A 24,832-nucleotide genomic window follows, 5' to 3' on the forward strand; every position below is an offset into this window, starting at 1 on the left:
CGGCGGAACAATATGATGCAGTGGACAGATCCCTCATCTAATGATCATGAAGGTGAGCATCCAGGCTCCCGTGTCTTGTTAACTATTTTTTGTTCACACTGAGCAATCCATTCTCCCCGATCCTCCCCCTTCAGCTGGTACGTGGAACTAAAACTTCTGGATCCAAGAGCAAAAGGAAGTCCATTTAAGAATATACAATAGAAGGCCTTATCATTCTAACTTGTCAGGTCCACAGAAGAGTACCCCCAACAATGTTTGAAGAGGAACAAATGGTTATATAAGAAGATACGTACCAGCATTTTCATCAGCTGATTGCCTTTACCTGTGGATTTTGTATTCTGCCACAACGGGACGGATTGAAGAACTTATATTAGACATACATTGAGGTTAAGGAAAAAACATTCTGTTGGTGTAAGTTTGTTCTGATTTCCACATAGAGCTTAGCAAAGTACTTTTATGTATAAATTGAGAATATCCAAGATGAATGTTTGTTTACATGGAAGAATATGATCAGTTAAAGGACATATAGAAATCCCAGAGTAGGTTTTTGTTAAAGTTGTAGAATAAGAACTAGAGAATCAAAACCGTAGAAAATGCAACTTTTGGTTTAGAATGTTTGCCGACATTGGCATAAGCCTCAACATCTAACAGATGGTCCAGTGCTTCTCAACCTACAATGCTTAAATATCAATTGTAAAAATAGAGATCAGTATAGAAAAAGATCCTTCCAAGCAGCTCCCATAAACTCTGTGCCGGGAATCTTCTGGGGAAAAAAAAAAAAAACGAATTCGCAAAATCTCCCTGTGCCTCTTTGTTTCCTTTCCCTTCCCATTTTCTCTCTCCTTCTCACTCTCAAAATATCAACTATACTCACCCTTAGTGTACTCACCCTTCTTCTTGTGATGATAGGAGATGATAAAATGCCTACACGATGAGAGGAAGTGAGGTGGATGAGATAGGCACAGGGAAGTAGGATTAGGCTACTATTGACCTTCTCACAGTACATCAGATGGAGATCGTCTGCCTCCAGACCGTGGGTGACAGAAGGTCACCGAAACCATGGAACATGAACCATGGGTAAAGGGGACTGCTGTATTATTGCCCCTGTTTTGCAAATAAGGGAACTTGTATCCAAGGTTACATAAATCCTAAGGGGGAGATCTCCATCTAAACCATTTGTGTATGATTTGGAAGTTTATGCTTTTTTTCATCTATGCTTAGATGTCTTCTCCTAAGTGAAAATAAAGGCTTAAAACCCTCATCAGTTGCACTCCAGCATTTTCCTGAATGCCCTCTCAAAATTGCCACCAAGAAGGGGAGCCTGGGTCGCTCAGTCAGTTAAGCATCTGCCTCTTGATTTCAGCTCAAATCAGTATCTCCCAGTTTGTGAGTTCGAGTCCTGTGTCGGGCTCTGTGCTAAAAGTGAGGAGCCTGCTCGGGATTCTCTCTGTCCCCCAACCCTCTCAAAATAAATAAATAAACTTTAAAAAACACTAATGAAATTACAGAAGAAATTAAAAATTTTAAGTATGACATCAAATGTTGTATTAAATGAAGACTTGTGGAAATCATAATGATTTCATCTTTATCTATATTATATGTATTTTTATATATAATATTGTATACAAATGTCAAGGTGATCCTTCTGGCGGTTCCCTTTACTCTCTGTGTCTGTGTTATATTACAGCAGACATGGAGCATCTCCAACTCTCCTGTGAATCTTCCATCCAAAGAGCCTTTCACGAAAACATTGTTGGGAATACCTTGAGTCAAAGCATGAGAGGGTCCTGAGGGGAAATCTCCCACAGGCATTTACAGAAGCCGATGTGTGTGTGATTATAATTTAAAAAATACAGCCCATGTTATTATAGCGGTCATATAGACGACCTTGAGGCTTACTTCATTTATCTCTAGTAATTCAATACTTCTGAATGTTGTAATACTGATGTAATATGGGCATCTATTTTTCTCTCCCCCTTCTCCTAGAATAATTTCATCAAAGCCTGGAGATATGTATTACATACACATATAGATTTTAAATTGTTCATATCATCTAATGAGGTAAATATGCAAAGAGAGTATAGAAGAGTAGTAATATTTTACTCATCAACATGGAATCATTGCCATTAGCGTGAAGAGTTTGAAATTATCCTCAATGGTTAATTACACCCATTGGAAACTTAGAAGTCATGCACATTGTTTTGTGTTACCAGGTATCACCTAATATTAGGGTACCAGTTAGGATTTGGAAAGTGCCACAATGCATCGTTAGTTATTTTCCTTATTTTAGTTTATTTTTGTTTTACTTTGAGTAAATCAGGTTTAATAAATTGAAGCCCTTGGTTCACGCTAGGTCCATCTAAGGTCTAATTTTATTTTATTTTTTCTGCATTGCTCATTTCCACGTCTGCTTGCCACTTCTGTGCCCCCACTGTACTCAGTCATACTCAACTCCATGAGCCCCAGGACCTTGCACATTCCTTGTGAGTTTCCTCTAATTGTCCACGTCTTAAAAATAACCTCTCGCAACACTCCTTAAATAATGGTAGTTGCCTCTGTCTTCTGGCTGCAGACCCTGCTTCATGCATGCACTTAATAATGTAGCCTCTAATTCCACACAACAAGGTTAGAGAAATCCACATGAGGAAAAATATGAATCCACCTTCACAGTGGAAGATGGCAATGTTCCTTTTTCAATTATTGGTGAGGAGAGAAGGCAGGAAGTTCAGAGGGTCTAAAAGATCTGAACAACAGAACTTAAAATATATAGAAATGTATGTAAAATTACACATCTAGCAAGGAGTATATATTTTTGCATGCTTAGATAGAATATGCATAAAATTGGTTATTAGATTATTTTTAAACGTCTCACTATATTGTAAAGAAGGAAACAATACAAAGTTCTGAGCACAATAAATAGTATAAGTAGGTCTAGATTTAGATATAGGTGGTTCTGAATATAAACACACACACATATATACTATTAGGAAATTACATCTATTTTCTGCAAAATAGCTAACAAGTTAAGAAATAAATAATACTGGAAAATTAAAAACCTACCTAGACTTAAACTATAAGGAACCTACTACCTGTCCAGGTTTATAGGATGCAGGGATAGTGGTGCTTTTGAAGAAAATTATAACCTTAACATTTTCATTAGAAACAAAGAAAATCTGAAAAGGATGCTATCTTTAGAAGACAGGAGCACATAAAAAAGTAATAAGGCAAATGCCATATATTTCACTCATGTGTGGAATTTAAGAAACAAAACAGATAAACATACGGGAAGGGGGGAAGAGAAGAGAGGGAAACAAACCACATACCCTTAATGATAGAGAATAAACTAAGAGTTGGTAGAGGGAGGTGGGTGCGAGAGGGGCTGGATGGGTGATGGGTATTAAAAAGGGCTCTTGCTGTGATGAGCACTGGGTGTTGCACGGAAGTGATGAACCACTGAATTCTATTCCTGAAACCAATATTGTACTGTATGTTAACTAAATAAAATATAAATATAAGAAATTTTTAAAAGGTAATAAGAAAAAACATAAGGCAAATCATGGTAGAAATTAAAAGGAAACACAAAATACAAAAGAAAGAGCAACAAATTTTAATGTGGGATCTTGGAAAAAGCCTTTCAAAATAGTTCAGCTTTTATCAATATGGATCAGTATAAAATAAAAAAAGATAAATATATAATGTTAATGAAGGATAACATAACTACTGATAAAACTGGAGATGAAAAATATAAAATATTATCAACAACTAAATGCCAATAATGTTGAAGGCATACACAAACAAACAAAGATGTTTCTACAAAAAATTATACCCAAACTAACTTCAGAGGAATTACAAAAGATGGCTAGTCTATAACTAGTAAAGAACAGAATTCATTAAAATTAATCCCATAAAAGAAATACCCATCACAAATGGATTTACAACATTTTATCAAAATAGATTACTCCACTCTTTTATAGAGTTTCTCATAGATGAGTAAAAATCAAACTTTCATCCATTCATTGTGAAAGACTAGGTTTCAAGGAAATACAATTGTTCACTGGTACTTTTCCTCCTGAAATTAAGACTGTAATAGTCTTAACAAAATATTAAATTACTTTAAATGTGTATAAAAATTAACATTCCTTTACCAAGTATTATCCATTCTATAATACGTTTATTATTAGAAATTTGATAAATATATCCACAAAATTGGAAATTAAAAGTGAAAAACCAAATAGTCATTTCAACAGATGCAGAAAAAGTACATAATAAACTTATATGTTTATCATATAAATGTTTACCAGTATTAAATTCAAAAGTATATTAATGATATAAAGGAATTTTCTTGACGCTAAAAATAATGGTTCTTAAAAGCTCTACTGAAAACATTATCCTAAAGGGATTAAGTTAAATACATTCTGCTTACATTAAGAATGAGACAAAATGATGGGGCGCCTGGGTGGCTCAGCCAGTTAAGCATCGGATTCTTGGTTTCTGCTCAGGTCATGATCTCACAGTTCGTGAGTTCTAGCCCCACACTATGTTGGCAGCGCGGGGCCTGCTTGGGATCCTCTCTCTCCCTCTCTGTCTGCCTCTCCCCTTCTTGTGCTCTCTGTCTCACAATAAACAAATAAGTGTAGAAAAAAACGAATGAGACAAAATGTTCATTTCTATCGTGATTTCTATTCAACACTATTATGCAGCGCAGTAAGACAGAAATCTGATATGCAGGTAATGGGAAGGAGGAAATAAAGTTGATATTATTTGCAGATGACATGATCATTCACATGCAAAATCCAAAAATTTTATAGATATGATTAGAAATAGCAGAGATGCATAGTGCCAACCATAAGATTAATATACAATATTCAAATACATGTCTATTTGCCATCAATAAACAATAAGACATGTAATTAAAATAGACATGATTTACACTTGTCTTAGATAATGAAATATCAAGCAACTAAGATTTTCTTTAATTTGTTGTGTAGTATTCTGTTGTTTGGCTATGTCACAATTTGCTCATTCATCTACTAGTAAATTTTGAGATTATTTACAATTTTGGGCTATTACAAATAGCCCAAGTTAGAGTCTTTGTATGCACATACGTTTTTGTTGTTCTTGCATAAATACCAGCGGAATGTCTGGGCCACATGTTAGGTGTCTGTTTAGCTATTTAAATCACTGCCTAGGATTTAAACTTTAATCTTAAACTTTAATTTAAACTTAAAAAAGTTTAGGAACTATTAAACCTATTTAAAAGCTACCACAACCAGTGGAATGATTCATGAAGAAAGAAGCTGATACGCTTTGGGAAGAAAACATTGTGGAATTTTAACTTACTCAGCATTTCCCACTTCGCAGCTCAGTTGCAGCCATGGGGATGATGGCCCACCTTCCTCCTGTGGCTTTGCTGGTGCCACAACTTGACCTCGAAAACTTGGGATGGTATGTTTTGCACTTTTGGGGGCGCCCTGAAGAATTGGCTCACTAGCTTGATTTTGTTTCATCTACCTTAGAGACTTCTAGAGGCTGGAAAGGCCTGCAGGACAGATTTTATCAAAAGCATTTGAGAAAATGTACTGGCTACAACTGCCTGAGGCAAAGTATAAGATAAGGAAAGCAGTAAATCGACTGAAAAATTTAGGAAGAATGAGGTTTGGAAAGTAGATACATGTGAGAATAAGGGCTATGAGAACCACCCATGTATATACCAGGGAATCTAGAAAACCATCTGTAGATGCTCAGGGCTGGATGGGTGCTGAGAAATGTTCAAGAAGACACTAAAATATTCACCACTCATGAAAGCAAGAAGTGAAGGCTAAGGCAGAGTTTTAAACAGCCTGGCAAAGTACAGGCATACTTCAGGTATTGTTGACTCAAGTCCAGATCACCGCAATAAAGTGAATATCACAACAAAGTGAGTCAGTGGCTATTTTGGTTTCCCAGTGCACATAAACATAAATTCAAGGATTGCTATAAAGCTCCATGATCAATGCTGTTTGGTATTGACGAAGAGGTAAACATTGAGACCTGAAACCAATAGAATGCCCAGAAAAAGGTGTAATTATGTGACTTTTTACAAAATGTCAAGTAATAAAATGGGGAAAGTATAAGCTTTTCCACAAATTATACTGGATCAATTGTATATCCACATGAGAAAAAAAATTAATCTTAACCACAATCTCACTTCATACCATGCACAAAAATTAACTCAAAATGACACAGAGACCTACATGTCAAAGTTAAATATCCATAGTTAAATCCACAGAAATTCCAGAAGAAACCATTTTGACCTAAGCAGTACACCAACATTTATTAGATACAAAATAATAAACATTAATCATAAGAAAAAATTAGTATTCATCAAAGTTTTAAAACTGCTGCTATTCAAATAACACCATTTTTTAAATGAACAATCTATGGACTAGGAGAAAATTTTGTATATATACATAACATATGTATGACAAAGACCTGTACTATATATAAAGAACAATTGTCACAGTGATAAGAAACCAGAACCGTTATTTTTGAATTATGCAAAGGACTTGAACAAAATTGCACAAAACAAGGGTTACAAATGGTCAATAATATGAAAAAAACTCTCATCATTAGCCATCAGGAAAAGAAAATTAAAACCACAGCCATACATCACCACACGTCTCCTAGAATGACTCGAAGGAAAAACTAACAGTACCAAGTGACAAAGATGAGGAGCATCTGGGACTCTCCACTCGTGTTCTGCTGTCTCGCCACAATTTCAATGCTGCCTAGTATTCTGTACTGACCAGACCATAAGTCCCTAAGATAACTCATTGGGAGCCTTGTAGAGTTTTTATTCACTTCCGTAGCTTCCTGATACATGTGAAAACCAGCTTTTGGAGTCTTGACTTTAAAGTGGCTGCATGATCTTATGCCCTCATCGATCTAGTTCTCGAGCAATCCTTAGCAGGTTCCAAAAAAGTTTTATTATTGCCAAGGAGACGGAAGTTCTCTCTGTGACGTGAGTCAATGGATTAATTACATCACAAGCCCCCACACTGGAATTATGGCATTTTTCCATTCACAGGACATGTAGCTTTCTTAGACACCCAAGTTTCACATAGAGAAGGGAACTCTCACATGTTTAGGTTCCAAGTACAAGGAATGCAATTCCCTATTCAAAATTGGATATTTGTCAAACATGTCTCTTTAACATGGCTTTAACACAAAGCCTTTCCATCTGAGGAGATAATTAATTCCTGGGAGAGACAGTAGCAGCTACAAGACAAGGTCCTCGAACCTTTATGGAAACCTCTTTAAATATCCATGCAGTGCAAGTTGAAAATGATTTCTGTTGATCACATTTTCCAGAGCAAGATTCATTATGGTTGGAATGACCCATTTGAATGTGTTTCCTCCATACTTCTTGCCTCTTGCCTATGGGACCAAAGCCATCTGTAGATCTTTTCTCCAAAGTGTTTCAAAAGAATCCATTCTAAATTCAAATCCCAGGTCTTCTGTAAAAACTTTTGAGGCTTTGGGCTAGAAGGGAAGCTTTTGACTTATAAAAACACTTCATTAAAAACTGGTAATTTGATATGGGACTATTTGAAGAGTCTCTTTCCAAGTGTCTCATATCTTTCAAATTGAAAGTTACTTATCTAGAGAAGGTTACTTTGAAGATGGGATTATTTCCAAAACTCTCCAAACATCAGGAAGTTCTATGTCTGTAAGGTAAGTGTTCAATATTGCGGGTGTGTCTTAAAGATTGTTACTTCCCACATGTATTAAACATTGTTTCAGTCTCTTCAAACATAGTAATGGAGTATTTTATCCTCACCCCATTTCTTCAAAAGATAGTTGGTGAATATCATTAAACTAAGTTGACAGATGAAGACTTGGAACTTCATGGAACTTAAGCCAATTGAAGAACCCAGCTCTCTGTCACCAGACCACTTACAATTGCAATGAGGTATCTAGTTTAATTATCTAGATGAATCATGAGAGAGAAAAAAATATACATATACTTCTCACATAGAAAAGACTGAAGTATAAATACAAATGACATATATCATCAGCCATTTAGTCCAAGCATGAGTGGAGAATTCTTCTTGGTAACAAAGGCTATGGATAATGGAGTCTGTATGCCTTCTTTAAAAGTAAAATTGGAGTTGATTTTTCCTGAATGCTTGAATAATTAAATTATTGTGTTATTATCACTCAACATGTCAACCATTCCATTATCCTCGATGCATAAACAGTTGAAAAATAGATGAGAGGCCTCTGTGTGTGCAACACTGTGGTAATCTGCTCAAATATATTTCCATAATCAATTCTCGTAAAAACCTGTAAGATGGATATTACTAATCTTGCTTTATAGGTGAGGAAACAAAGATGTGACGTGCTAGAAGTATACTCCAGATCAAAGAAGATGCAAGTAGAAGAATCAGGATTCTAATCTGGTCTTTTTGATTTTCAAACCAAAACACTTAACCACATGGCAATCCTTTTCAACATTTTGCAGGTGTTTTGCTTTGGAAGTGGAGTATAGTAGGGAGAACTAGGTCTGAGGGAGAAGTCCAGATAAAAAGATTTTTCAGTGAATGTAATACCACATTTGATAATTGGGAATTTAAACATGTCAGTGTGTGTGTGTGTGTGTGTGTGTGTGTGTGTGTGTGTGTTTGTGTGTGTGTGTGTGTGTCTACTAATGAAACCATTTTATATACCCTTGCCTCCAAAGTAGTAATAAAGCAATTATAATTATTGTGGTCATATAAAGAGGAAATTACTAGTTCAATGTTGTTAATTATAAGAAAATAGGGCACGGGTAAGAATTTTAAGGAAAAAATTAACAAATATAATCTGAACTAATCTTGGCTCTGTCCTTAATTAGAATATTGATATTGGCAGGATCTTTAACTTCTTTATGTTTCTATTACATAATGTATAAGACAAGTATTTAAAAAATAGCAGTAATTATCTTACAAGGTTGTAGTGGGGATTATATCAACAGATGTCTACAAAATATTTAGATCCACTAAACATTTAATTTTAGTTAATATTACTGTTATTATTACCATCAACATAAGTCTCTGAGACTGTTTCCTCATCGCAAAATGTATGAGATAATACCAGCCACACAGGATGTTACCAATATTAAGTAGGATCATATGTACAGAGCACTTGTTACAATGCCACGAACATAGAAATCAGTTATTGAGGTATATAAAAATTGTTAGCAATTGTAATGTTATTGTATTTAGACAACAAGCATTATGAATTATATTTATAGCAGCTTTGGTATACTCTCTTTACATACCCACCACCAATGCCCTGTTCCTCCTATGTCAACTGTTATAAATAATCTCCTAACTGGGCTTTCTGTCTCTGGCTTCTGTCTCCTTACTGAACCTCACCCCACTTCATCCAAGGCATAGTAAGATCTTTACTAAAATCATATCCCTCATTCCCCCTTCCTCAAATTCCTCTTCATTTTTCCACTTGTATTTTCAATTTGTGCCAATGGTTCCCCATTTCCTAAGAGTAAAGGGAAAGCTCCTTAACTTTGCATTCATAGCCTTTACATCATGTTCCATCTCCCTTTTCTTACTTAGCTGCCACTATGTGTATGATGCACTATTTTCTGTTAGGCTTTGTCCTCTCAGGTGATTATGTGCACAAATATGGTCTTCTACCTATTTGTTTACAAAAGTTTCTCATGTCTATATGCAACAGAATCTTCACCCCGGAGATAATGTAAGTAATCTCCAAGATCTCAGAACTTATTTTCTATCTCAACAAACCTCATGATAATTCATGACTAAGTAGAATCTAGGAATTTATTATTTACTACATGAAGAAGCTTAAATAATTCAAGGTTGCATTAATCACAAAGGATTTTTTTCAGGTAATGTAATGAAACATAATATGAAAAAATGGAGAAGAACAATGTGACAGAGTTTGTTCTACTGGGGCTCACAGAGAATCCAAAGATGCAGAAAGTCATATTTGTTGTGTTTTTGGCCATCTACATCATCTCTATGGTAGGAAACGTGCTCACTCTGGTCACTATCACTGCCAGCCCATTATTGGGGTCCCCCATGTACTTTTTCTTGGCCTATCTCTCCTTCATTGATGCCTGCTATTCCTCGGTCAATAACCCCAAATTGATCGTAGATTCACTCCGTGAAAAGAAGACCACCCTATTCAATGCATGTATGACCCAAATCTTTGGGGAACACTTCTTTGGAGGTGCTGATGTCATCCTGCTTACGGTGATGGCCTATGACCGCTATGTGGCCATCTGCAAGCCATTGCACTACATGACCATCATGAATCGACGGGTATGTGGCCTGCTAATGGGAGTGGTGTGGGTGGGAGGCTTTCTTCATGCAACCATACAGATCCTCTTTATCATCCCATTACCCTTCTGTGGCCCTAACGTCATAGACCACTTTATGTGTGATCTGAACCCTTTGCTCAATCTTGCCTGCACTGATACCCACACTCTAGGGCTCTTCGTCGCTGCCAACAGTGGTTTCATCTGTGTCTTAAACTTCCTCCTCTTGATGGTCTCCTATGTGGTCATTCTGCGCTCCCTAAGGAACCACAGCTTGGAGGCAAGGCATAAAGCCCTCTCCACCTGTGTCTCTCACATCACAGCGGTTGTCTTGTTCTTTGTGCCCTGCATATTTGAGTACATGAGACCTGCAGCTACTTTATCTATCGATAAAGCAGTGGCCGTGTTCTACACTATGATAACTCCCATGTTAAATCCTCTAATCTATACCTTGAGAAATGACCAGATGAAAAATGCCATTAGGAAATTGTGTAGTAGGAAAGCTATTTCAGGGGAGAAATAAATATGCCTGGACACCCACATTGATTTAACCAAGGCAAGCATCAAAAGCACATTTTGGATGATCTCAGCAAGGAATACTTACCAAATAAAGAAAAAATAAACCACTATGAATTATAAATACAGCACTTAGTGGAGCAAAAATGTGTACAAGAGAAATAAAGCATAAACATGAACTGTACTACAAACTATATATATATATATATATATATATATATTTTATGTATAAAATCCTATATATTTTATTAGTAATTCTCTCATTTTTATACATCGGGGTTGACAGTAATATGTTGTGTATAAAATTATGGCAAAAAAAATACCATGGGGTGGTAAAAGCAAAGGGCCATTTAACCTCTAAGGGGTAACAAAGATACCTCATGTTTCCAATTTCCTTGCAGATTTCAGAGCCATTTTGAATTGTTCATGCCACCCACTATAGACTTCTAACCCATCAGAAAGAGCAATGACTTGAATAAATGAATATTTTATTATTTGACAGGAATTTCTATTTATTAAATAAAGTCACTCTCCTTAGGGTACTTAACTACTTGCTAAAAATAGTTTCTACAGTAAGGTTTAATGTCTGGTGCACAATAGATATGGAACGAATGAATAATGGTATAAAGGAAGATGAATGAAGTCAATAAAATGTTGAACCAATAAATAGTACTGGAGACAAGGGACTCTTTCCTACTTTTATCTGATAAAGACTTTTATCTGATAAATCCTAGCTAGATCTCTTAGAGAAACCACAATTTCTTTTAACTCCTGCTTCGCCTGTGTAATGAGAAAGAATTTGAAACTCTGATTCTCAGTGAAGGGGAAAATAGCTTACCTTGATATTCTCCCTGCTCTCAGCAAGATTTCATCATCTTACGATTGTGGGCTGTTTATGTTATTCTTCTCTGAAAATTAGTTTACTTCTTGGTAACATCTCATTATGAAAAGGTGTTTTTAAAAATATGTGGCTCCATTTACACACAAAACAACTTTAGGATAAATATATTCCATTTGTTCCTTCCATCCCTCACTCATTAGTCAACAGTAATTTCTTGAGCCCAAAGGTACATCAGACACATTGATAGTTGCTGGAACTTCAGTGGTGAATAGAGAGGAACCCAGATCTTGCCTTCACAGGGCTTAGGATCCACTGACAGATACCCAGAGGGGAGCAGAAAATGACAACACCATGTTATAAATGGTAAGAGAGGGGCAGCACAGGGTGCTATGAAAGCATGTTTGGGGGACACACGACAAAGACTTGGGGGTTCGAGGAGACTTCCTAGATGAAAACACAACTAAAATGGGATACAAAGCATGAAAGGAAATCATCAGCGTGAAGAGGCATTTGTTGGGATGAGAGTATTCTAGGAGAGGACCCATAACAAAGGCCACTGGGTGAAAAAGAATAAGCAGAAAACCTTATCATTTCAATATGGTTGTGGCTATTAATTCATCTATTTATTCAATAATGAATTACTGAGCCCCTCCTGTGTGTCAGGTTATAAGCTGGACACTGCGCTTGTAAAAGTCTAATTAGTAAGATGTGAAACTGGCAAATTAGCGACAGAGAAGATCAAGAAGAATCTTGTGTGTTAAAGTTGAACGCCTGCACACGGGGAAGACATTGCGATGTTCTTCCACATCTTTTCATGGCCCGATAGCTCATTTCTTTTCGCACTGAATAATACTCCATTGTCTGATGTCACACAGTTTATCTCTTCTAACCTACTGAAGGACATCTTGGCCGCCTCCAATTATTTTGACAGCTATGAATAAAGCTTTATGAATAAAGATCTGTGTGCAAGTGTTTTATGTGGGCATAAGTTTTCAACTCCTTTAGGTAAATACCAAAGAGTGAGGTTGCTGGACTGTGCAGTAAGAATATGATGGTTTGGGAAGAAACTGACAAACTGTCTTCCCAAATGGCTGCGCCAATTTGCCTTCGCACCAGCCATGAATGAGAGTTCCCATTGTTCCACATCCCCATCAGCTGCATTGGTGGCAGTGTCCCACATTTTGGCCAATCTAATAGGTGTATTGTGGGAAAACATACGTGAGTCACCCACTTATCCAAAACGTGCAGATGGATTAATAAAAGAAAGCTCAGGAAGTTGAAACTAATTGGGCGAAGCCTCACAATTAAAATATGACAGGGTCAGAATCTATGCCATGTTTGAGTTGACATAAACCCCAGTCCCATCCGTCATCGCGAATTCTCAGATCAAATTAGTGTGTTTTGGTCAACTTATGTTGAATTCTACTTACAACACTGCTCTTATACAAAGTAAGAGTTTATCCCAGGGGCAATGGGATATTACCCACATTTTCCAAGGAGGGAGCAACGGGATCATATTTGTCCGTTAGAATGCTGTTTCCCTCATTCTTCAACTCTACAGACTCACATTTTACAGGTAGACCCTTTACAGTTCAGATTCAAATATGAATGTCAGATCTCTGGGTGGGATGGAGTGACTGACAGCAGACACGCATTCCCACATGAAAAGGTGGAAAAGATGGAAACAGAGAATCATCTCCAAAGAGACTGGAGAGCTACTAAGGGAAGAAGAACTAAAAGGAATGAGATGAATAATGGGGGCGGGGGAGGGGTGGTAAACACAGAGCTGAGGTGAACAGCAACAACCACATTTACCCTGAGAATTTTCATTTCTGGGTACAGGATGGAACTGAGGATCCAAGTGTGTGTTTTTTTGTATTTTTTAAGTTTATTTATTTTTGAGAGAGAGAGAAAGAGAGAGACAGAGCACTAACATTGGAGGAGAAAAGAGAAAGGAGACAGTGAGTCCCAAGCAGGTGAGTTGAGTGGAACCTGCTATAGCAAGATCATGACCTGAGCTGAAGTCAAGAGTCAGATGTTTAACTGACTGAACCACCCAAGCACCCCAAGGTTCTACGTTTTTATACACATTTACAGCTACTGCTGAGACATATAGGAATCAGCAGAGCTTTGGTCAGAGACTAGAGAACCTCAAAGATACACCAGTTTTTCCCTCGATTCGTATGTGAAATATTGAAACCATATACCACAACCAGGAGAGAAATGGACTTCCTTAAAAAAACGACGTAGTGTGTAATTTTGTTACCTTCTTCATTTACCATAATGTTTTAGAGGTTTATCACGTTGCATTATGGTAATTCCTCTTCATTACCGAATAGTATTCACTGCATGGCTCCGCCATGTTTTGTAGACTTATTCACCAGTTGGTGGACATTTGAATTGTGTACAGTCAATGGCTACAATGAATGATGCCGCTGTGAACATTCATGTACAAGTCTTAGTGTGGAGATATATTATCATTTCTCTTGGACTGATACTTATGAGTTGAATAGCTGGGTTTTATGTTAACTGGATATTAGCATTTTAAAAGTGGTGACGCTATGTTACATTTTTCATGAGCAATGCCTGAGAGCTCCCTGTTTCTCCACAACCTCACCAACACTTGGCATTGTCTGTCTTTTTAAATTTAGCATAGAACTGTTCAAAATATTCTCTTATGGCTCATAATTTCTGTAGGTCTACACAAAGAGTATCCCACTCATTTTTGATACAATTCTTATTTCCATTCTTTTGTTTGTTTGTTTGACTTATTGCTTGGCTAGGACCTTCAGTATAATATTGAATAATGTCAATTTAAATTGTTGATACTAAGGGGCATTTGGGTGGCTCAGTAGTTAAGTGTCTGGCTTTGGCGCAGGTCTGGATCTCAGGGTTCGTGAGTTTGAGCCCCACATTAGGCTTTGCACTGATGGTGCAGAGCCTGCTTGGGATTCTCTCTCTCTCTCTCTCTCTCTCTCTCTCTTCCCCTCCCCCCACTCTCTCTCTCTCTGAAAATAAATAAACTTAAAAATTTTGTTAAGTTTAAACTGGTGATACCAAGTGTCACTTCTTCCTGATTTCAAAGGAATAACTTTTAGTATTTCGCAGTTCAATATGTTGTTTGTTCTACAAGATTTTAGGTGAGGGACCTTGGTGGCTCAGTTGGTTAAGCATCCAACTTTGGCTCAGGTAATGATCTCGTGGTTTGTAGGTTCAAGGCCCACACGGGGCTCTGAGTTGACAGTTCAGAGCCTGCTTTGGATCCTGTCTCCCTCTTTCTGCCACTCCCCAGCTTGCTCTCTCTTTCTCTCTCTCCCAAAATAAATAAACACTAAAACAATTGTAGATAATTCTTTTAAATATTTATAGGGAACACTTTGGGGATTAAGATACAATTAGGTTTATTTTCAAGTTTTTATTTCAATCCCAGTTAACATGCAGTGTAGTATTACTTGCCGGTGTAGAGTTTAGTGATCCAACACTTACATACAACACCCAGTACTTTGGCTAAGATCAAGTGTAGTTACAGTTAAGTGGAAACAAATCGTCTATGGATGCCGTAATGTATGGTGTTGTGCTAGAAATTTACCTCTAAGCATTGGTATACTTTCTTTGATAAATCCTATTTTTATAGTTTTATTTTTAGTTATTCTCTAATTTCTCTTATGATTTATTTTCACTTTTTATTTTAAACAGTTTTTAAATTACCATTTGTTTGAGATTGAAAGTTGCCTTTATTTTTTGTTTCCTATTTAACTGAATTATCATCAGATAAGTTGCTCTGGTGGTGCAGAGAATTTGACACTTGTGGAGAATAAATCTGTGGCATCAAATTAGATGAGTTCTTTTAAATAACTTATATTCAGTCACAAGCTGATGAGTGTAGCATTTTTATATACATCCAGAGTTGGCTGCTTATTGGTTTGGATCAAATCCTCTATATCTTTCTGTATGCACACACATTCAGATGTGTAAATGCTTCAATGTTGCAAATTCTATCAATGTTTAAGAATTTGAAGAATTGAGAATGGCTCTTATCTGAAAGTCTATTTGGTTTTATATATATACGTGTATATTTGTATAATATGATATATATCATATATACAATTTTTTCAAATGCCAACAGCATTTTGACTGTTCTAACATTTTCATGCCTTTATTTTCAATCTTTAATGGCCTAGGGGTTAGGTGCATCTTTTGTAAAAAGTACATATAAGCAGATGACAGAGAGTCACCAAAGCATGTTTCAAAATGTCAAAGCAGCTCAACTCATACTATCCGTAAATTAGAAATGGCCTCAATGTCTAGCAACAAGAGAATGGATCAGCTGTCACATGTCCATGCAGTGAGCGACTATAAAGGAATGAAAACGACCGGAATATAGATAAAGCATGAAGACTGAATCTCACAGACTTGATAATGAGAAAAGAGACCCTTAGGAGCACAGTATGCACTGCTCTTTCTCTACAGAATCAAAAACTAGGTAATTTTAATCGACTTTATAGGTGAAGATAGTGATTACTTTCAGAAGGTGAGGATTTCACAGAAGTACAAAGAAGACTTGTGGTGTGGTCTACTAGTAACTTGTGACTGAATCTGATTGCTGATTACATGATACTGCTCATTTGAATGATCTACCTACTCTAAACATGAAAATTATTTTTCTTTTAGTAACGAAATTGGTTTTGCTTTGTTTTGTTGGGAGAGGGAGAGGGAGAGAATCTTAAGCAGTCTCCAGACCCAGCACACAGCCCAATGCAGGGCTCAATCTCAGGACCATGAGATCATGACTGAGCTCATAGCCTGTGCCGAAATCAAGGGTCTGATGCTTAAGTGACCTAGCCACCCAGGTGTCCTTGAAATTGGTCATTTTAAGCACATACCCCTTCAACCTTTCGACTGACAAATGTTTTTGTGATGTTTTTTTAAGAGATAACATCAAATCTTGCAATATTTTCTTTCTTCCCTTAGTAGCCGCTGTGATAGCAATTCACCCAATTTCTCTTTGCTATAAAAACTCTAATTTTATCTCCCTCATCACTTTTGCCTGCTCTTTATGTTTCTTTGCACAGTTCTCCCAAAATGATTGTACCTCCCGCATCGCACTTGCCTAACCTAAAACTCTTTCAGTACGGTAACTATCTTCCTTTTCCAAAAAGTCCACTATCCAGTCCCTTCTCTGTTATAATTGCTGTGTTTCTTAGGCAATCTTAAGTTTAAAACTGTTAAGCATGAGGAAAAGACTTTACACTAAAGTTGAAAAGCTTTATCTGGTCCCAGTAGAAAATCTTTTCCAGAAGACTCTTCTTCATTTAGTGACAAGATGACTTCGTTTAGGTATTGTGCCACAAGGTACTTTTAATTAATAAAAGTGCCGCTATTCTCCCCCTTACTGGGAGAATCTCTCCCTGCAAAGCGTTACATTTGTTATAAGTAAATGAACTTACATCGACACGTCATTATCCCCCCCCAAATTCAGTTTACATTAGAGTTCGTCCTTGATGTTTTACATTCTGTGGCTTTTGACACGTATAATGACAATATCCAAATGAGGTAACATACAGAACAGTTTCACTACCCTAAAGATCCTTTATGGCCCACCTATTTACCCCTCTCCCTTCCCTAATCCTTGGCATCCACTGACTGATCTTTTTGCCGTTTCCATAGTTTTGCCTTTCCCAGAATGTCATGTATAGGTGGTCCCCACTTACAATGGTTGGACTTATACTTTTCTAACTTTCCCATGGTGCGAAAGTGATACACATGCAGTAGAAACTGTACTTTGAACTTTGAATTTGAATCTTTTCCTGGGCCAGTGATGTGAATTATGATATCTTCTCATGATGCTGGGCAGGGGCAGAGAACTGCGTCTCCCAGTCAACCAATCGATTGCGATGGTCAACCGTAAACACACCTGTAACCATTCTGTGCCCGTACAATCATTCTGGTTTCCGCTTTCAGTACAGTATTCAACAAGTTACATGAGACACTCAATAATTTATTATAAATAAGCCTTGTATTTGATGACTTTGCCCCCACTGTAGGCTAATGTAAGTGTTCTGACCACAGTTAAGGCAGGCGAGGCTAAGCTATGAAGTTTGGTAGGTTGGGTGTATTATATGCATTTTTGACTTAAAATTTTTTCAACAGATGATGGGTTTATTGGGACATTACCCCGTTGTAAGTCAAGGAAGACGTGTAGTTGAAATCATACAAAAAAGCCACATTACATTGGCTTCTTTCACTTTGAAATATGCATTTATGTTTCCTGCGTATATCTTCTTAATAGCTCAGTTTTTAGTGCTGAATTTTATTCCATTCTCCATATTTCCAATGGTTGATTTATTCACCTACTGAAGGATATCGTTGTTGCTCCCAATGTCTGGTGATTATGAATAAACCTGCAATGAATACCTGTGTGCACCCAAAATGCATTTTGTTTCTTCATTAACTTTGTGGTTAGATCACATCTTATTTATCTTTTGCTATTCTCTCTCTCTGTCATTTCAGTAGGAAAAGTCTTAAGTTGTGGATCCAGTGACCAACCATGTACTTACCAATTTTAGGCAAATAGCAGTGAGTCAACACTTAAAGTTTAATAGATATAGTTTCTGAAGTTAATGGGAAATGTTGTTAAACTCTGCCCAGTAGGTGGAATACCAGTAAATGTGTTTCAGCATTCTGAATTCTAGACTTTCATTCTGTCGTCACTACTTATTATTATTGATTTCAATGGGACATGAGGAGAGCTGACCCCCAGGAACCACTTAAAAGCAGATTCTACTCTAAATATTTATTTGTTTGCACAACTGATTTCTACATCAACTAGAGGCTGTATATATGTATGTTGTACATGAAATTTAAGTTAATTCATTTAATTTTAGATTATAACCTTATTTTTTGGATTTCAACTTCTGAACTACCCAAGAATGTCTGTCATTGTGTGGTCTGGCTTCTACGTCTGAAGTTTTAATAAAATTATCATCAAAATATTTTCCATTATAATTCACTAATCAATATACCACTGGTTTATTTGCTTTGACTCAATTGTTTTTTTCATGTAGGTTACCCTATATATACACCACAAAACTAACTTAGTTGCCAATTAATTTTGGCATGCAAGAATTAATATTTGCTTAGTGATTACTTTAAACTTTAGTCCCATTGCTTTCATTCATTCCATTCACAAGAGTGATGGTTTACAAAATCTATGAGATAGTCCCCACCTTTTTCATTCACACCTCCCCCTTTTGTTTCTCAAAGTTGCGTAGCCAATAAGCTTCTTCACATTAATTGTGTGTTTCCTTTGAAAATAATGTGTGACACCAAACTTTCCTCATCATGTTTTTCATCTCTGAGTTTCTCAGAGTGTAGATTAAGGGATTGAACATAGGAGCAATGATCGTGTAAAATAGAGCAAATATTTTGTCCTCAGGAAAAGTAGTAGGTGGCCTAAGGTAGATAAAGATTACTGGTCCAAAAAATAAGACGACCACAGTGATATGAGACCAACAGGTGGAGAGGGCTTTGCGTCTTCCCTCAGCTGAGAGATTTCTTAAAGTGAATAAGATAATACCATAAGAAACAAATAAGACAATAAAGGTGACTAAGGCGACCAGACCTGAAAAGGCAATCACAAGGATACCAGTGACGTAGGTGTCGGTGCAGGCAACTTTTAGCAAAGGAAAAATATCACAAAAGTAGTGATCAATTTCATTAGGACCACAGAAGGGCAAACCAATCGCGGTAGAAAAGAGAGGGAAGGCATGGACGGCCCCACCAGCCCAGGCAGCTACGACTAGCAGATTGCATCTTGTCCTGTTCATGACAATCACGTAGTGGAGAGGTTTGCAGATGGCAGCATAGCGATCAAAGGCCATGGCGGTAAGAACGAAGATCTCGGTGCCTCCAAAGAAGTGCATTGTAAACACCTGTAACATGCAGTTACTATAGGAAATGGTTTTTCTTTCCACCAGCAGGTCAGCAATTAACTTGGGTGTAACAGTAGAGGTATAGCAGATGTCTATTAAGGATAAGTGGCTGAGGAAATAGTACATGGGTTGGTGAAAAAGAGGGCTACATCGAATGGAGACGAGGATCAGCAGGTTTCCTGCCAACAAGGCGACGTAACAGACTAAGAAGAGGACAAAGCAAAATACTTGTATGTTCTGGTCGTAGGAAAGTCCCAGAAGAATGAATTCTGAGATGTTTCTCTGGCTTTTCATATATTTGAGTTTGGTGTATGCTTTCACAAGGACTTCTGTTTCTGAAAGAACGAGAACATAATTGGAGGTGAGAATTAACTGTATGAACACGATAATACAAAATTTATTAAAATACATGCTGACATAAATGGAGTTGATAACAATTGATTTCTTGAATTAGGCTAACTTTTTAATGCTGTCTTTTATAAATGTGTCATGAAATAATTTTATACTGACAGTAATGAGAATAATTATATAGTTTACTCAATATTACTAGCAGTTGTCTTAAATATTTAAATGCTATTTGGAAAATAAAGCATTAATACCATTAATTGTATACTTAGATAAAGAACTGCTAATTATATTATTTAGTCGCATTGACCTAAAACAAAAAAACTCGGGTATTTCTCAATTCTTGTAACTTACTGATAAAATCTACTTTCCTTCTTTTAAAATTATCTGAGTACACTTCCTTAATTTTCTGGAAATGAATCCCAAAGAGATTCACATTTGTTTAAACATCCAGTTTGAACTCCTGAACTTTAATTTGTGTAAAGCATACTACACATTGTTTTTTGGCCAAACATTGTCAATGGGTCATGTTAAACAAATGGAATTGCTCTTACATTAAAAAACAAAGAGTGTTTGAAAACTATACAGTAAAAGAAAGATGTCAATTAATGACTGGAATTGTGAAAAATACTCAGGAAATCTATTCATTTATCATTTTTATATTTTATGAGTTAAATACAATTTCAAAAATATGTACTGTCATATCATCCACATGGCTCAGTGGGTTGAGCACGCAACTCTTGATTTCAACTAAGGTCATGATCCCAGGGTCATGGGATCAAGCCCCACAGTGGGCTCCATGCTGAGTGTGGAGCCTGCTTAAAATTCTGTCTCTCTTGGGGCGCCTGGGTGGCTCAGTCAGTTATGTGTCTGGCTTCAGCTCAGGTCATAATCTCACAGTTCGTGAGTTTGAGCCCTGCATCGGGCTCTGTGCTGACAGCTCAGAGCCTGGAGCCTGCTTCAGATTCTACATGTCCCTCTCTCTCTGCTCCTCATATATATATATATATATATGTGTGTGTGTGTGTGTGTGTGTGTGTATATATATAGTGATATGTATATACGTATGGATATGTATAGAGAGAGAGAGATTGAAGTTTGTGATAGCAATTGTTAAAGAAAAGATAAGCATGTTAAATTGTCCAAGTATATTTGAATTATGAATATTCCATGGCTTACATGAAAAATTTCATGTTTTAATTATAATCTGAATATCAAATGTCAATAAAAGGAGGTAATACAGAAAGCAACTTGAAGACAAACTTTGTGGTGAATTAGCACTCAGTGGTGTATGTTAATGAAAAATTCAGGAATTTGCATCTTTGTATCTAATATGTATCTTAAACATTCTTTAGTTAGTGCAAAACGAGTGTAGAATAGAGAGAAAGCATTTCCAAGAGCTATTTTACCCACTGTTGAGGAAATATGTGCTTCTAGTGGGTTTACAAAAGCTAGCACACCTTCCACCTTAGTCTGGATCTGGAGTGACAGTTCTATCTGGCCCCCAGATGCCTATTTAAAATTAAAAAAAAAAAAACCACAGAAAATGCTTTTGTTGTAATATTACTTAGAAACCATCATCTCTCGGGGTGCCTGGGTGGTTCAGTTGGTTAAGCTTCTGACTTGGGCTGGGGTCATGATCTCACAGTTAGTGAGTTCGAGCCCCACATCAGGGTCTGTGCTGACAGCTCAGAGCCTGGAGCCTGCTTCGCATTTTGTGTCTCCCTCTTTCTCTGCCCCTCCTCTGCTCATGCTCTGTGGCTCTCTCAAAAATAAATAAACATTAAAAAAAGGAACTATCATCTCTAGGGACTCACAAATTTAATATCTATGTCATTCATAGTCTTTGAGAAGATTTTAGATGGCCAACGTTTGACGGTTACAGCATTTTTAAAATGGCCCGTACTGTAAGACATCCATTCTATTTTAAATTACTAGTCAAAATTCTGCATTCCTAAAAGTATAAATTTTCGGTTTGTTCCTACTTTGCTTTCAGAATCGCTAACAAGGATTCTCCATCCCCCTTGATATAACAAAGTAAAATATTTATTGTGACAGTGTCCGGAAGTTAGCAGTCACTAAGGAGTACTGAAAAGTTTTAGGAGTGTGAGGGGCATTGGCCCACCTTCTACCTGTTGCCTCTGATACTAGGTAGGAATAATGTTAATTTTCAGGTACACTTCTTGATATAAAACAAATTGATTTACAGGCAACCATTATTTCAGTAGACTGTGAGCAATATACATGTGGAAATCACTTGACCAATTCAAATCTCTGATTCTAGATAGAAGAAACATATCGAGAGAATCTAAGTAATTTCTCAGGTTTGAAAAGTAATACACTATGAATGTTAAAAGGCAGAAATCCTGTTTCTTCCTCAATCTGGGGCTATGTTCCAAGGTAGAGTGCTGAGAGATGCCATGAAGGGCAGCAGTGAAAAGACTGTTTTGATTCCTCATCGGAGTAGAAAAAAATATGCAAGATGATGGGTTCACAGACACCCCATGTGTCTTTCGAGTATTTCTGTAAGTAAAGAGATAGGGAATATTTAAGATAGATATGTATTCTAGAATTCTCTGGTTCTAAAACATTTGAAATTCTTTGCCTTCAGCCTCACAAAAATGCAAATTCCTCGTCAAGATTCCTCCTTGTTTTCTGGGGCACCTGAGTGGCTCAGTCAGTTAAGTGTTTGACTTCAGCTCAGGTCGTGTTCTCATGGTTTGTGAGTCCGAGCCCCACATCAGGCTCTGTGCTGACAGCTGGGAACCTGGAGCTTGCTTCAGATTCTCTCTTTCTCTCTCTCTCTCCCTCTCTCTCTCTCTCCCTCCTCTACTTGCGCAGGCTCTCTAAATAAATAAATAAACTAAAACAAAATGCCTGCTTGTTTTCTAGATCATTATTGGAATTTAATCTACAATAGCTCGCAACCCTGCCCATGCTGTATGATCAATGCTGTTAGCAGGGGTGAAAGCGAAGAGGGGAAAAAAATCAGTTGAGGAGAATTACTATCATCAAACAATATAGCGATACTAAGGAACCCTCTTATGGGAAAACTGAAATCACAATGGATAAATAAAGGACTTCGGGCAACCACTGAACAAGTGGCCGAAACAGGAGCAACATAGAAAGACTTGGAATCTCAAACTGACCAGGGCAATCCTTGAGTGAATTCTTTAATCTCTTTAAGCATCATCGCACTCATTTTACACCTGACATATCATTACAAAATTCAGAATTTTGATGAGGAATACATGAGGTGATATGAAATAGCCCAAGACACGTGTGGTTCAAAACATTTTTCACTCACTGTCTTTCCTCTCCGAGCGATTAGGTTAGAACCACAGTTTGTCATACACACACATTCGACCAGCAGAAAAAGTAAGGAAATAAAGAAGATACATAACATGGATTTGACAAGTATAATCAGGTAAACAACAATTTGTTACATTATTAGCATGTTACAATTAGCATGTTTGTCTAAAAGTGTACTCAAACGATTACTTTATTTTTTGGTATTATTGAATCCAAATTATGTGTACTTTTTGGATCATGCTGTCCATAAAGGAATAGAAGGTCTTATACGTAACTCCAAGTTACTATCATACGTTCAAATCTTCTCTTAGTGTAACAGAATGTAGATAAACTTACCATAGTTGACTCAGATAAAACTATTTTAGGAGGGCAGATGTTTTGAAATAAAAGAAAACAATTTGTTATTGTACATATTCAAGTATAAGCTGGTCTGTTTCTTAATAGTAATATGAAGGATGCCGTTAAACAAGAGTTGGGGACACGATGAAATTCACTGCCCACTTGAAAATGCTTCATCTAGCTCTACTCCTGTTCCCCAGAAAGGGAATTTTGCTTGTAGGTAATGCGCAATTGAAACTGAAGGATGCCAAAACATTGTTATCGTAATCTGATTATCCTATGCTGCAAAAGAAGTTATAGACCTCACATGAAATTATATAGAATAAATACAAAGTACACATAATTGGGGCACCTGGGTGGCTCAGTCAGTTAAGTGTCTGACTCTTGATTTCAGCTCAGGTCATGATCTCAGTGTCGTGAGTTCGAGCCCCGCGTTGGGCTCTGTGCTGTCAGCTTGAGATTCTCCCTCTCTCTCTGCCTCTCCGATGGCCCCCTCCCTCTTTCTCAAAAAAACAAAAGAAACAAACAAAATACTTAAAAACACTCTCTCTCTCTCTCTCTCTCTCTGTCTCACACACACATACACACACACAATTAGCCTAGCACATGTGTTGTGGGACCGTTCCCAAACCAAGGTGACAAGGATAATTCACTAACCATGAGATCCAGTGGCTGTCGGGTTAGCTTGGGCATGCATCAGAAAGCATTCCGTCCTCGGACACTCACTCTGCCAGTTCGTCTCTAGCACCGAAATCTGGAATACATTGCAGAGACTTTACAAACCCATAATTCGAACACATTCAGGTTAATTCTCTGCAAATGTCTGGAAAATTTCAACATGTCTCAAACCTTCTACAGTCTACCAGGGAAGCGGACTTCAAATATTCACTAAGACGAAGTGATGAAGAAGTGGATCTTCAGCCCCCAGAAAAGCAGGAATATTGAAGGCTGATTTAACTTCTTAGTAAGAGCTCGGAAGAAAAAATAAGCAACGTGTATTTTTATATTCCTGCAAAAGCTAACACAAGTATTTAGGTCCCAGGAATCGTGCATTTATTTTATGTCTACACCCGAGGACAGTTTGGTTCAGAGGAACAGAATACAAACTGACGTGGCAAGAATTAATAGGTCTTTGAAAGCTCTGTGTCATTATATTCCCAAAGGCATTTCTAGACAGATCTTAGCCCAAGTGCTGCCAAAGCCACCATCGATAGTAATGTGCTTGGT

The 24,832-nt window shown here is 37.1% G+C and overlaps 2 protein-coding genes across 3 annotated transcripts; one reads left to right on the plus strand and one right to left on the minus strand.

Annotated features, from left to right (window-relative positions):
- Positions 1–4,647: 4,647 nt before the first annotated feature.
- On the plus strand, positions 4,648–10,844 carry LOC125933774 (olfactory receptor 4C46-like). Of its 2 annotated transcripts, XM_049646936.1 has the most exons (2): positions 4,648–4,659; positions 9,927–10,844. In XM_049646936.1, exons 1-2 carry the CDS (start codon positions 4,648–4,650, stop codon positions 10,842–10,844), a joined length of 930 nt encoding a protein of 309 aa, XP_049502893.1. The 2 variants fall into 2 exon arrangements, with proteins under 2 accessions (XP_049502893.1, XP_049502886.1); XM_049646929.1 differs by lacking the exon at positions 4,648–4,659 and having other exon boundaries at positions 9,918–10,844.
- Positions 10,845–18,967: 8,123 nt separating this feature from the next.
- LOC125916202 (olfactory receptor 4P4-like) lies at positions 18,968–24,355 on the minus strand. The gene is made up of 2 exons (XM_049622383.1): positions 24,263–24,355; positions 18,968–19,944 (listed from the first exon to the last, which is right to left on the minus strand). Exons 1-2 carry the CDS (start codon positions 24,300–24,302, stop codon positions 18,968–18,970), a joined length of 1,017 nt encoding a protein of 338 aa, XP_049478340.1. The 5' UTR covers positions 24,303–24,355.
- Between the last annotated feature and the right edge of the window lie 477 nt (positions 24,356–24,832).

Source organism: Panthera uncia, chromosome D1 (assembly GCF_023721935.1).
Source record: "Panthera uncia isolate 11264 chromosome D1, Puncia_PCG_1.0, whole genome shotgun sequence".
In the NCBI taxonomy this organism is placed as follows: Eukaryota; Metazoa; Chordata; class Mammalia; order Carnivora; family Felidae; genus Panthera; species Panthera uncia.